General features: G+C 47.3%; 2 protein-coding genes across 6 annotated transcripts in view; one reads left to right on the forward strand and one right to left on the reverse strand.

Annotated features, from left to right (window-relative positions):
- ZNF277 (zinc finger protein 277) overlaps positions 1 to 11513 on the reverse strand; it is a 57102-nt gene extending 45589 nt beyond the window's left edge. The window contains exon 1 of the mRNA XM_049814224.1: positions 11406 to 11513. Coding sequence (XP_049670181.1) covers positions 11406 to 11448 — 43 coding nt within the window. The 5' untranslated portion in view covers positions 11449 to 11513. The remainder of the gene's footprint in view (positions 1 to 11405) is intronic.
- Positions 11514 to 11718: 205 nt separating this feature from the next.
- The window catches only part of DOCK4 (dedicator of cytokinesis 4), a 251486-nt gene continuing 250876 nt past the window's right edge, over positions 11719 to 12328 (forward strand). For all 5 annotated transcript variants that reach the window (XM_049814215.1, XM_049814218.1, XM_049814217.1 and 2 more), the window contains exon 1: positions 11719 to 11873. In XM_049814215.1, the coding sequence (XP_049670172.1) occupies positions 11837 to 11873 (37 nt within the window). In that variant the 5' untranslated portion in view covers positions 11719 to 11836. The remainder of the gene's footprint in view (positions 11874 to 12328) is intronic.

Consider the following 12328-nt stretch of genomic DNA (forward strand, 5'->3'; position numbering starts at 1 on the left):
CATTTGAGAAAAACAACTAAAAAAAGTGTGAAATATTAATTTTCAATGTCACTTTATTTTTTTTTCAGACTCATATAAATTAGAACTAACCTGAAAGTGCATCCTGAGAACTCCCATTTCTGGGATCCTGATGTCTGTGGGTTTCATACCTACAGAACAGGTTGAAATCTCTCTCAGGTATTCTGACTGAGCTTCCCAATACTCAGAAAGCCTTCAAGGCTGAATTGTTTAACTGAATTTTGTACTTAATGAAAAATCAGTACAGGGAAGGGGCCCTGTGGTGTTAGAAGCTCTGTGGTCTGTTGCTGCTTTCTCAGTGAACTGGAGCTTTTCCAAATGGAGAGTAGCAAAATAAGTTGTTTCTACTTTTAGAATCGAGTCTCCATAAATTGGTATTCAAACTGGAAAAAACAATGGCTGAAAAGGAAAGTTCATTATAGTGTGCAGTGATGTGGATCAACATATTTCAGCCTAATTGATATCTTAGCTCAGGAAGACAAAGCTTTGACTGTATTTCAAATAATCCACTATTTATATTCTTTATAAATAAATTTTTGAAAATTAATTTCAGAGGAAAGCATTTTCAAGTCAGAGCTCAAATACTCACGTCTTACAGATCAAAGGGACATCTCACAGCAGGCTATGTCGAATTTCTGTGAGCATATTCTGACTTTGTACCAGTTTGAAGTAAGTATTTTTGTGATACTAGACTTATTTCTCTTTTCCTTCACACATTCATTAAACATATGACACAGATCTCAACTTCTTAAGTATGATATACACTTACTAACTGATACTGCTAATGTAGCTTATGGACATGGATGGTAAAATAATTGAAGCTAATTTCCTCAAGAAACAGAATTAGAATGTTAGAATTAGTGATACAAGTTGTTCATGTTTTTCAGGCAACATTTTGCAAACTGTATAAATACACGCAGACTCCTGAACATTAAATTAGTACAGTAATAACACAGGCTGCATGTTTTCATCCCCTATAAGACAAAATGAAATTAAAACCTCAAGCAGGATGTTTTCTGTTACATACCAGCCTTCAGAGAAAAAGCTCTACCTCATTTATTCATGCATTACTGAGTCATAATAAAATTCAGTGCTGGCACGCTGGTCAAGACAAATGCTAGGAAAATGCTCCAGTGACAGCACTATCACTTATTACTGCATGCATTCATTTCATAACCATTCCTGTTTTCATATTGTGAGTCCTGCGCGCTCCCACCGTGGGACTGCCAGGGCCCACCCGGGGCACACGCTACGACCTTTGGCAGTGGTCCCGCACGGCGGGATGCTGCGCCGTGCTTCCCTGCGCGACCCATCAGCCCTGACCCTCTTCTTGGATCTGACCCACGCAGGAGTCCTGCTGTCCCTGGTCATCCTCCGGCTGCTTTTGCGCGTCGGCTGGGTTCAGAGAGCAGTTTTGGTGCCCATGAACCGGATTCATCTGGAGCCCGGATACGTACAAAATGCACCCCAACTGCTACCAGAGACGTCTGGGTCTAAACCAAGGGGCACTGCTTCAGAGAGCTTTGAAACACCTACCTGCACATTGAGGAAGTTTGGTGTGGGAAGACTGACTACATGTAATCCAAAACAAAAACGCCAAACCATGTAATATAGCTGCAGAGACTGCAGCACTAATTGTCTTTATCTACTGTGCCTTATTATTTGTTCACGTGGACGGAGCCACACCATACCGTACCAGCTTGTGAGGTTGAAGCAGATGGCACATCCAGTTATAAAGCTACTATACCAGAGGGATAAAGAGAAGGCTTTTAACCCGCTACTACCACACAGGGCAAGAAGCACAAGTAGGTACTCCTAGGGGACGGAGCCACTGATGACAAATGGGAGGATGACATCTCAATGAGCAAGAATCAAACAGAAGCAGCTGGGCCATTTCACACTGGTCACTGTCTGTCAGTCATAAATATCAGAGAAAAATACATGAAAGTGGAAAAAAGACCATTCAGAAGAGATGGTCCAGTGAAAACACGAGGCAAAAAAATCAAAAGGAAAGTTCAAGAAACCCAGTTGAAATATATTACTAAGAACACACAGGTATCTGTCCGAGAGTTTTGGACCACCGAAGCCACTGACAAAACATCTACTACAATTTCTCATTTACAGGTCTGCTACAGCAAAATATGAGGATAGAGCAGCAAACAAGCAGTGAACATGGAATTACCTGCTGGGAAACCAGACCTTGATATCATGATCAGACATCAGACTTGCAACTATACTGTTCCCTATAGTGCCAAAACATTAAAAGTTGACAGTTACTGCTGTACACTGATGATCTGAAATTCTTTATAGTCAGAGAATAAACTCAAGCAAAACACAATGCCCTTATCATTTACTTCATAATTATAATTTCAGTGCCATAACATGTAGCATGTTTTGAAAAATCAGTAAAGAAGCCAGTTGAGCACTCCTGGCTCCATACCATAATCAAAGTATCAAATACAGGTACTATTTCTGTACAAAGTGGCTTGAGCACTCCACATGTGTACAGCAAAAAAGTGTTATTGCTTATACTATAGGGCATAAATCTACTGCCCTACCAAGTAGGGCAGAGGAGCTCCCTACCATGAAACTGTATTGTATAAATAGCCACATGCATTACATTTGTACTCTTGTTAGTATCTGACATATTCTTACTGAGGAAAACTGCTTCCACACCCCCATGTCACCTAACCCTACTGTTTACCATCTTTCAAAAATTTGTGCATTATATCGCAGCACAGTTTCAGTCTGGTTATGTGGTTTTAATGGTACTGACCAATACAATATTTAATTCAAGATTATCAGGTCATTGGACACTAGTTTTTTCTGCTCAAGTGACTGTAATTAATTACTGATGACTCAAGACAGTAACTCTGCAAAGAACCCACACTTTCACAAATGCATTCCCCTGACTTCAGTGAGACACCGGTCAGGATGCTGCGCCCAACTCTTCACAAGCACAGACCTGCTTCAAAGTTGCACAAAGCTTATCCCATTTTTTACCACCCAGATCTTCAACGCCATGGTCTTCCCCACATTGTGTAGGGCTTTTATTTATGCAATATTTAAAGCTATTTTGAAAGGTCCACAGAAAGACATTCAAATGCTTTCAGGCTTTTCTCCCAGCTTCAGCCTGCTGGGAGGTCATGGATGAGAATGTGAAGCAGAAGCCTCAGAGAGAGTCTGGGACCAGTTGTAGTTTTAGGATGCAGATGTTCACACGAAAATGCAGAGTTCTAGCAGGGGTTGCAAGACAAGACACGGTGGAAGGAAGCACACAGGGCTAGGAAAGGTTATGAAGGCTGTTTGGACAGACAAGAATTTCACCTATACTGAAGTTAAAATACTAAATGCTTGTAATTTCATAATATTTAAGTAATTTTCTTTCTTTCCTACTGTTCACTCTTATCATAACCACATCCTAGTTTAAACCCTCCATCCCTTTGTCAAGAAAGCTGGCTGAAGTGTCAGAGGGAGAACTCTACCACCTGTTATATGACAGGCACACCTTGTGGCAAGCATCATTGTTGACAAGGATTTACAACTTTGGTGCACTTCCAGAAAACCAGTACTCCCCAGTAAAAACAAAACAGCGAACAAGGTGTTTCAATAGGCGTAACAACCTATCCTGGCATCTGTGTTACGCTTAGAACATTCAAAAAACTTGTAATACCCCCTGTAGTACACAGCTCTACATGTAAATAAAGCATGTCCACATCTATTATTTGTTCAGGTAATAAGAAAGCCTTTTCAGGTAAGAATCAGGTATTTGCTAATACTGAGAGAGTTTAAAGGTCTTCAATCTGTGGACTGATGAACCACCACTCACTGTTGCTCCATCGCAGGTAACAGAAGGCCTGAGCAGAGATTTCAAACAACTTAAAGGCTTTAACATGTAAACAAGTTATCATGTTTAAGCTGTCTACATGCTCACCAGGCAGTCTGAAGCAGCTTACTTCTCAATGAGCTCCAGTTAGTATATAGAGCAGCTGATACTTGGTAGTTTGTTCATGTATCAAAGCCTTTACCTCTACTGAGCAGGCAAGAATTAGCTTTGATTACTGGAATTAAATACAGCTGTATGTCCACTAGTAGGCAGTTAAAGAAATCATATGTAACAAAGATAAATGGCATCCATCGTCACTTTTAAGCTATGAAAGTTTTCTGAATTCAGAGAAAAACAAATAGCAAGCCTTATTGGGCATATCTGGAGAATAAAACATATCCTATGCTTTGTGCTAACAGGAGTTATGTCTTCAGGCCGAGGTGTGGGGACGTCCCTTTGTCTTCAGATAAAATACAGTGCATATTTGTAACACAATTATTTGTAAAATTACACCAGGATCACAGGCAGTTCACATCTGCACTACCAAGCAATAACATCCATTTCTGATATTAGTAATCCATTACTATCCATTTAATGAAATACTTTGTTTCACTTGTTTATTCTCCTATCATCAGTTTTTTAAGAAACGTGCTGTGAAGGCTAAAAACTCTAAAATCTTACTATAACAGTTACATTAAAAGGATTTTGCCTTTCTACTTTTCAAACACAGAAGCGCATAAAGTGATTCTACCAATTATAAATTCGTAATTTCCAGTCTTCCACAAGATCCATTTGCTTATCAGGTAACTGTTGAAAATGACTATGAGATTGCATTTTTAATTAAAAGTCACAACAAAAGCTCTTAGAACATTTTTAAATAACACTGTTTTAGGAGATTCATTCTTGTAATCGTATTAAAAGAAATTGTGTTGCACTTACAGAATTAATTAGTGAACCTGTCCTCCAGGTGTAATTGCTAGTTGTTCAGTTCACAATGATTAACCAGTGTCAAACCAAAATCCTTCACAGAGCTTATAATGCGTACCGCTAAAAGGAATCCCTTCTCCCCCTCTCCAAAATCTATGGCACCATGGAAGCTCCAGGTCTTGAAATCCTCCACTGAACATACAGATTTAAGCCAAGAAACGGATCATTGGTGGTACTGTAGACACTTGGAAGCGCCCTGTGGGGGAACGACTAAGGATGCAACCACGTGTGTGGACATTTGGAACTGGCTAGGGTTTTAAGTAAGGGTGCCGATCATACAGTAAGGGTACCAACCTCTAGAACCATCAAAGAGCAACGAGCAGATACGGGTGGGCTGGGTAAGCCCATCAGGCTAAGGTCTGAGGAACTCTGATGAACGAACAGACAAGAAGTGGTGCTGTATGCTCGGGGCAATGGCTGCTCTGTCACCTTGCTGGGGTTTTCACCCATGGCAGGGAGCAGCCAGCAGCTCCCTATTCACAACCCTGCGTGCTGTGGATACTTGAAGAGGAAGAAGGTAACCCACTCACTCGGGGCTGATCTGAATAGGAGGGGTACTATAAGGATGTGTGGGATGGGAGGGCACCTGGTTCATTACTTTATTTGGTTAAGGACTATTCAGTATAAAAGAAAGAAGAAATAACAAGGGAAGTGGTAGATTACACACAAAAAAACATTGATGAGCAGGTGATAAGAGAGACAGTAAGTTGTCTTTGTTCACTACAGGAACTAATGCCATTAAAGGAACTACTCAGACACAGCCTTGAAAAGGTTCAGCCTGAACTTTGTCACTGATAAGAAAGGGAAAATGTGATTATCATATGTATTATGGTATCTTTGAGGGTGTTTGTGGAACTGCATGAAACTTGCTATGGGATATCAGAAGGGGCTTGTGGGATTATGTATATGTTATGGAAAATTTAGAGGAGGGGCCAAAGGTAGAGCAAGGAAAGGATGGGGAGGGGACAAACACCAGAAAATGGAGGCAGGGAGTGTGGGGGAATAAAAAGGGCCAGTTGCATTTAAACGGGCTTCCTGTCTGATCAAACACTGCACCTGATCACCACAGTCTTTCCTTTCTTCTTACTAAATCCTTTTCTTAATCATTTATTTGTGTAATACACCTTCTGTCCTATGTGTGATACTACTGCAAGGTCTCAGTGCCAGCAACTGCAGAAGAAGCTGCAGGTCTCAAGGTCTGCAGGTCCAGGAACCAGCAACTAGAGGGACCGTGGTGTGTCTATGCTTTCCTAGTGAACTTAACCCTGTATGCACGTGTATGTGTAATTTGCTACCAAGGTTCAAACTGGAGTAGCCAATGAGTAGAAGGAGACCTGTATTTGGAAAGACTCAAGGTCTGAGTCAGTGCTGGTCCAGCCACGGGCAGAGTCGATGCCTGGCAAGGCAGTCCAGACAACGGACTTGGGGGACTGCTAATATCTGAGGGATCCATGACTGTGGGGTACATGTGAGACAACTGTGAGCGTGTGTATCCATTTTGATAGCCAACACCAAGTCAGATTTGCTGGCAAACAGGAGGAAACCTGCATTCTGGGTAAGAGGGCTCAGGCACAGGTATCACGTGGGTTTAGAGGCCATGGTAACGTTCAAGGGATCCATGAATGTGCGTGTGCTTCTGAATCAGACAGTGAGGGTGTCTACTCAGTGTCCTAATGCACTTCAATCCCGATCAGTCTTTGCCACCCCAAATGGGACTCAAAAGTACCACCCTCCTCAACCCTCCACACCTTGAGAACTGGCTTCAGGGCAGGGCACGGCCACATACATTGCTGCTGTTGCCACGTTCCTCCCTGCCTGGCTCTCCCAGGGAAAGGGAATAAGAGAAGTTTCCCTTCCTGGAAGAGCCATAAGTGGCCAGGGGCCACTGCCGGGAAATCCCTTTAATTGCTCCTTCAGCAGGGCTACCCTGATGCATGCAAGAGCTTTGTCTAAGGTGCCCCGCAGCACTGTACCCTCCAACACAGCTTGGAGTAGCAAATGCGAAGGAAGCTGTCACTACAATGCTATCCTCAGGAGTTACCGATAACTTGGGGATGTAACTTAAGAGTGGAAAAAATGGAAACACTTGTCCACTCCCCTCCTCACTTCCCAGCTTCCAAAACAAAAGTGAAGCAGCAACACGCAGGCCACATCCCATCTGTGTTTTAGCACATGGGACCCAAGAAGTGCCTCGCTTCCCCTACTCCTGAAAGTTTTTGGGTGGACTTTTAGCTACCAAGCTCAGTAGGCAGGAGAGCTACAGAGAAACTTCATCTTTCTGACTCCTGATTTGCTCATGCCTAAGAGCAGAGATTAGGACGCTGCTGAGAGACAGGTACCTCATGTGACAGTGACGTTTTGATGCTTTGCCTCCCAACCTTTCATGCTGTTGTGACTCCATCAGGCCTAATGAAGTTTAATCCTAAGGAAGAAGGTGCAGGGACTACGATGAGAGATCACACATGCGGACAGCCAGGAGTGGTATGGTGAAAGAGGATGATAAACAGGATTTAGAGGTGGAAAAGCATAAAATATTTAAAATTAAAAAAAAAAGAAGTATGGAGAGCAGGGCTGAAAACAGGATCCAGAAGCAGCTTGTGGACGACAGCTGGTTGAGATGCATGGCAGCAGGACAGGAGCAGTGGGACCAAAGGAAGGGCTGTGGGCAGCAGTGGCTGGCGGTTTGGAAGGAAAAGGGGCAGGACAAAAGGAGTACCCAAGCTGGGTATGGGAGAAAGCAGGGGCAGGAGGGACCGAATTAATGTTGGAGAGTAACTGGCTAAGGAACTGTCATTAGAGCGTCAGAGGGGCCTTCTAGAGGCAGATGACAGCTGAGGAACAGAGGCAACAGGTGAGAAATGAAAAGCAGGTTCAAAGCAGATGAGAGGACAGCATGAAAGGCTGGAGAGCCACGAAGGACAGAAGTGGTTGGTGCAGAAGTGAAGAGACAAGCCAGATCAAGCCCTTTTTTTGCTGATACACAAGCAGACGGGGAAAATCACAAAGAATTTTATGAAGAAAATTAACTGGAAGCTAAAACACCCACCAAAACCTCAGGCTGGCAGAGGCCGGAGCAGCAGAGGGGACACCTTGAGGGCACGGCGATGAGACAGCAAGCCCAACTTCTGGCAGCTGAAACCGAACGCAGGGCAGAAAGGGTGATAAGATACACAGGCCCTGACCTGAGGTTTAGCTAACATGAGAAACTACTGGCCACGACACAAGAAATGGCTGAACATAAATAACAGAGTGAGAAGCTGGAAAAAGTTGCTGAGGCATGATGAGGAAGGGCTGGATTTCAGGTCGTTAAGAGAGGGGTTAAGTAAGAGGTGGCTGGGCTTTGCAAAGATTTGGGGGGGGACGGTGTCGGGACCTTCTGGGGAGTGAAATCTTGCAAGACACACAAGGCCGAGGTAACTGTATCAGTGATATTGTGTGAGGCTGAGATGGCTCAGGTAAGAGCATCAGAAATAGCAGATTCGATTATGCATCAGGTAGCGAACATCAAGATGGATCAGTCGGTGAATAGGAAGAGACCCTCACCTGGAAAGACTGGGTGTCTGAGCCAGTGGCTGGGTAAGGGGCCCAAGGTCCAGGAATGGGTGTTAAACAGACTCAGAGCCCAAGCTGATATGCAAGCGGCCTGCAAACATGGAGGTGCTTGTGAATCTAAAGAGGAACGTATCCATCAACCCAGACAGAGAAACCTCTCAGGTCTGACAGTGCATGGGACTGGATTTTCAGCAACCAGGAAAGAGGAATCCCTGGATCCAAGAGTCCACTGGGCTGAGCGGCTCTCATAGCATCCTTAACAGAGAGAACTTAAGAGTGGGGCTAAACAAGCGATGCTTATAGTATCAGGAACAAAACAACTTTCACTAAAGTATCCTCTAGGTAGCAATGAAGAAAGGTAGGCTCATGCAAGACCAGTCAAACTTCAGTATTCCACAGTAAACCGAATTCCCTTACAAATGGGACACAAGAGAGATACGTGGAAGGAATAACATGCTGTGCTCTGGCATGGTACGCTCCAGCAACATGGTATTAAAAAGCATTTGAGCACATAAAGACCCCAAGGAGGAAACCGTAACTGTCAGACTGCCGATGAAACTATGAAAGACACACTTACAGAAGAAACCTCATTTTAAAATCCATTGACAGATGCTGTAAAGAAATGCCACTATGTAGCGTAATTAATGTAGACTGAACAAACTGTACTGTGGACAGCGATATGTTTATTAAAAGCCACTTGGTGAAGGCTGCTGGAGGGAACTAACTAGAAAGCAACACAGTCCTGGATTAGACTATAAAAGCACAGGCTTTCCTGTAAATAGGAAACAGCAAGACAGGAAAAAATATGGTATTTAATTTTCCTATACAGTGTGTCCAAAGAAGTGACACGCCTTCTCAGATGCACACGCAAGTACAAGTACAAGATGTTGCTAGAGCGAATAGCATTGTAGAAATGAAACCTCTGAAAGAATAAGGATTTTGCTCAGACACAAGGAAATGACAAATATTAGGGCAAGGTATTTGTTTGCCCACAGACAACGTGATTTATCGTGTAAGATCTGTTTACCCTAAGCAAATGGGTTCTAAAGGAATAATTTTGAAAAGGCTATTTCAGCTATTGGGTAGTCTTGTCTTTGTTCAGGGGAAGAAGAAAGATGGGCTCTGATCTTAATACAAAAATGCTGAAGTCAGTCATGGTTAACATGACGGACAGCAGTTAAAAGGCTGTGGCAGAATTTCATGACTCCCAGCCAGCACATTGGCAGCCTTGTCTCATGGGGAAAGGGATAGCTTGGATGTACATGGAAGTCTACAGGCTGAGGTGGAAGTTAATTTAGCCTGGCACCTATTATTTTGATTTTCAATAGCAACTTTTACACATTTCATCACCTAGAGACTCCAAAGGATCTGCCAGGGGATGCAAAGCAAGTTTGGGAGCAAAGACACCTAAAGTTCACTAATCCTTTCAATAAGTGTTTGAGCTCACGAATAGGAGAACAGCCCAGGCCTCTGAATTCCAATGGAACAAACTTTTTTTGTACTGGTGCCAGTGTCGTAATTACAAGAGTTACCTGGAAAAACCTCGGGGTAACCTCATCACCTCTAGTACGCCACAGACCTATACATGGTTTCACACAGAAGACTTGCACGGACAAAAGGACATGTCCTTTTCAACATTTAAAATGGCACAGCTTTGCCTCTGGGTGCAGCTACACTGGGGTGGAAGTGCTCTAGGAGGGTCTGGCTTTTCATGTGGGAGACACTCACACCAACAAACTGCAACGCATAAATAAAGTGAGTCCTGCTTTAACTACTAGCATAAATAAAGTGGTATTACTTTTACGAACAGAAGCAGGGTACATACTAGAGAAACAACAGAAAGGCCACTTAGAAGATCACTCACTACCAAAGTTTGACAACTAGAAGGATAAACATGGAATAAGTGCGCTCTAACTCTTAGGTTTGAAACTGCCTGCTTGCACATGACTTCCTTCCGCTGTGTCCTTCGCACTGTCAGTGACTTAATAATTTAACATAACTTGACAGTAGGGGCTAAAAGCCAAACTGAAGTTAAAAAAAAAAATTATGCCGCTTTCCTCTCTTAAATGTGAAAACATTAAACTCTGTTTTTTTGTTCAGCTCAAACTGAATCATCCCTTAAAATTTCTAGTTACCAGTTCAGAGTAATGATTTGATCGGAGAACGCTTTTTTAACACCAGAAGTACGCGCCCTAGAGACAACCTGTACCTGCTGAGGCCCGCAGAGCAGCGTCGTATGGCCAGAGTTGTCCCCAATTTTCTGTCTGTGCCTTCCCACAGGACCAGGAGATGTAATCCAAGCTCTTGCTCCTGCCTCACAATGCCCGAGTTTCTCTGACAAGGATCAGTTCGGCCTGAGGATATCTTGCAGTTTAGCTACGGTGAGCTCTAGCTAAGCTGCTTCTGGAAGGGCATAGACATACAGGCCCCTCAACAAGGATGGAAACCTTGCTGCTCTCGCTGCTTACCCTGCCCGACTCATCCCCCCCAACAGCCCACCTGTGCCCCTCGCTGTACGCCGCCTGCTCTTCTCTACCCCTGTGCCTGCCTGTGCTGGTGCACGGACTTAGCCGAAAAGTCCAAAATCCACCCAGACTACCAGCTCCGGCACACGGCCGGCACCGATTCCCTCTCCAGCACCACTCACTCGCTGCTGAAACCTCTCCCTGTCCCCACATCTTCCTCTGCCAAACGCGGGCCTTCGCGAAGAGAAGGAATGGCCCCCAGCAGGACCAGCGGGACCGCTCACGTCCCCCGGCACCACCGGCAGGCGGGGACGGGGCTGCCCGGGGGCTCCCCCCCGGAATCCCGCTCCGACGGGCGACCGCCGGGGCCCCGACCCTGAGGGGCGACCGCCGGGGCCCTCCACCGCGCCGGGGCCCCGCCATCTCCCGGCTGTCCCACACCTATCCGCCGCTCCCTTCCCCCAGCGCCCCGCGGCCCCGTCCCCGTCCCACCGGGAGGGAGGCGAGAAGGGGAACCGGGGTGGTGGTGGTGGTGGGGTCCCCCGCAGCGCACTCACCTCCCCGCGCCGCCGGCCCGCCAGCCCCGCGGGACGCCGCCATTCCGCCGCCGCGCCGCTCCTCCCACCCACGGCGTGAGGCGGCCGCCGGGAGCCGAGCTCCGCCCCGCTCCGCCCCGGCGGGGAGCGCGGGGCCAGCCGGGGCTCGTAGTCTCTCCCCCGGCCGCGGGCGCCGAGGGGCGCGGCCGCGCTTAGGCACTACGTTCCCCGGCGTGCAGCGGGACGGGGCATATAAGTGGCTGGCGGCGAGCGCGCTTCAGTCAGTCAGTCAGGGAGTCGGTCTGCCCGCCCGCCCGCCCGGCGGAACAATGCCTTCGCCGCCGGGGCCGGGCAGCCGCGGCTGAGGCGCGGCGGGAGCAGCCGGGGCAGCGGACGGGCTCGCCGGCCACCGCCGCTGCCGGCGGGGGGCCGGGCGCACGCACGCCGCGAGCATGTGGATACCCACGGAGCACGAGAAGTACGGCGTGGGTGAGTGAGTGAGAGAGAAAGAGAGACCGGGGCGGGGGGGGGGGGGTGGGGGGCGAGGAACGGCGCTGCCGGCGGGGAGCGCATCCCGCGGCGGGGCCGGCGTGGGCCGCTGCCGTCTCCCGCGGGAGCTGAGGCGGCGGCCCCGCCCGGGTGAGCGGCCGCGTCGCCCTCCCTGCGCGGCGGGGGGTCGGAGGTCCCGCCGCGGCGGGCAGCGGGTCCCTTCCGCGGGGGCGCAACAAAAGGGGCGGCCGGTGGCCCGAGCGGTGGCTCCGGCGGCGCTGCCCCGGGGATGGGCGCCGGTCCCCCGCCTCCGAGGCGGGAGCTCGGCTTCTCCCCGCCGGCGCTGGGTGGGATGGCTGGTGTTTCGCGGGGAACAAAGCGAAGCCTTCGAAGACGTCGCTGGGAGCGGGAGACCCGGCGGGGAGAGGGTCTCCGGCGGCGGCGGGGGCCCGTGG

The sequence above is a fragment of the Accipiter gentilis genome, chromosome 11 (genome assembly GCF_929443795.1).
Source record: "Accipiter gentilis chromosome 11, bAccGen1.1, whole genome shotgun sequence".
Lineage (NCBI taxonomy): Eukaryota > Metazoa > Chordata > Aves > Accipitriformes > Accipitridae > Astur > Astur gentilis.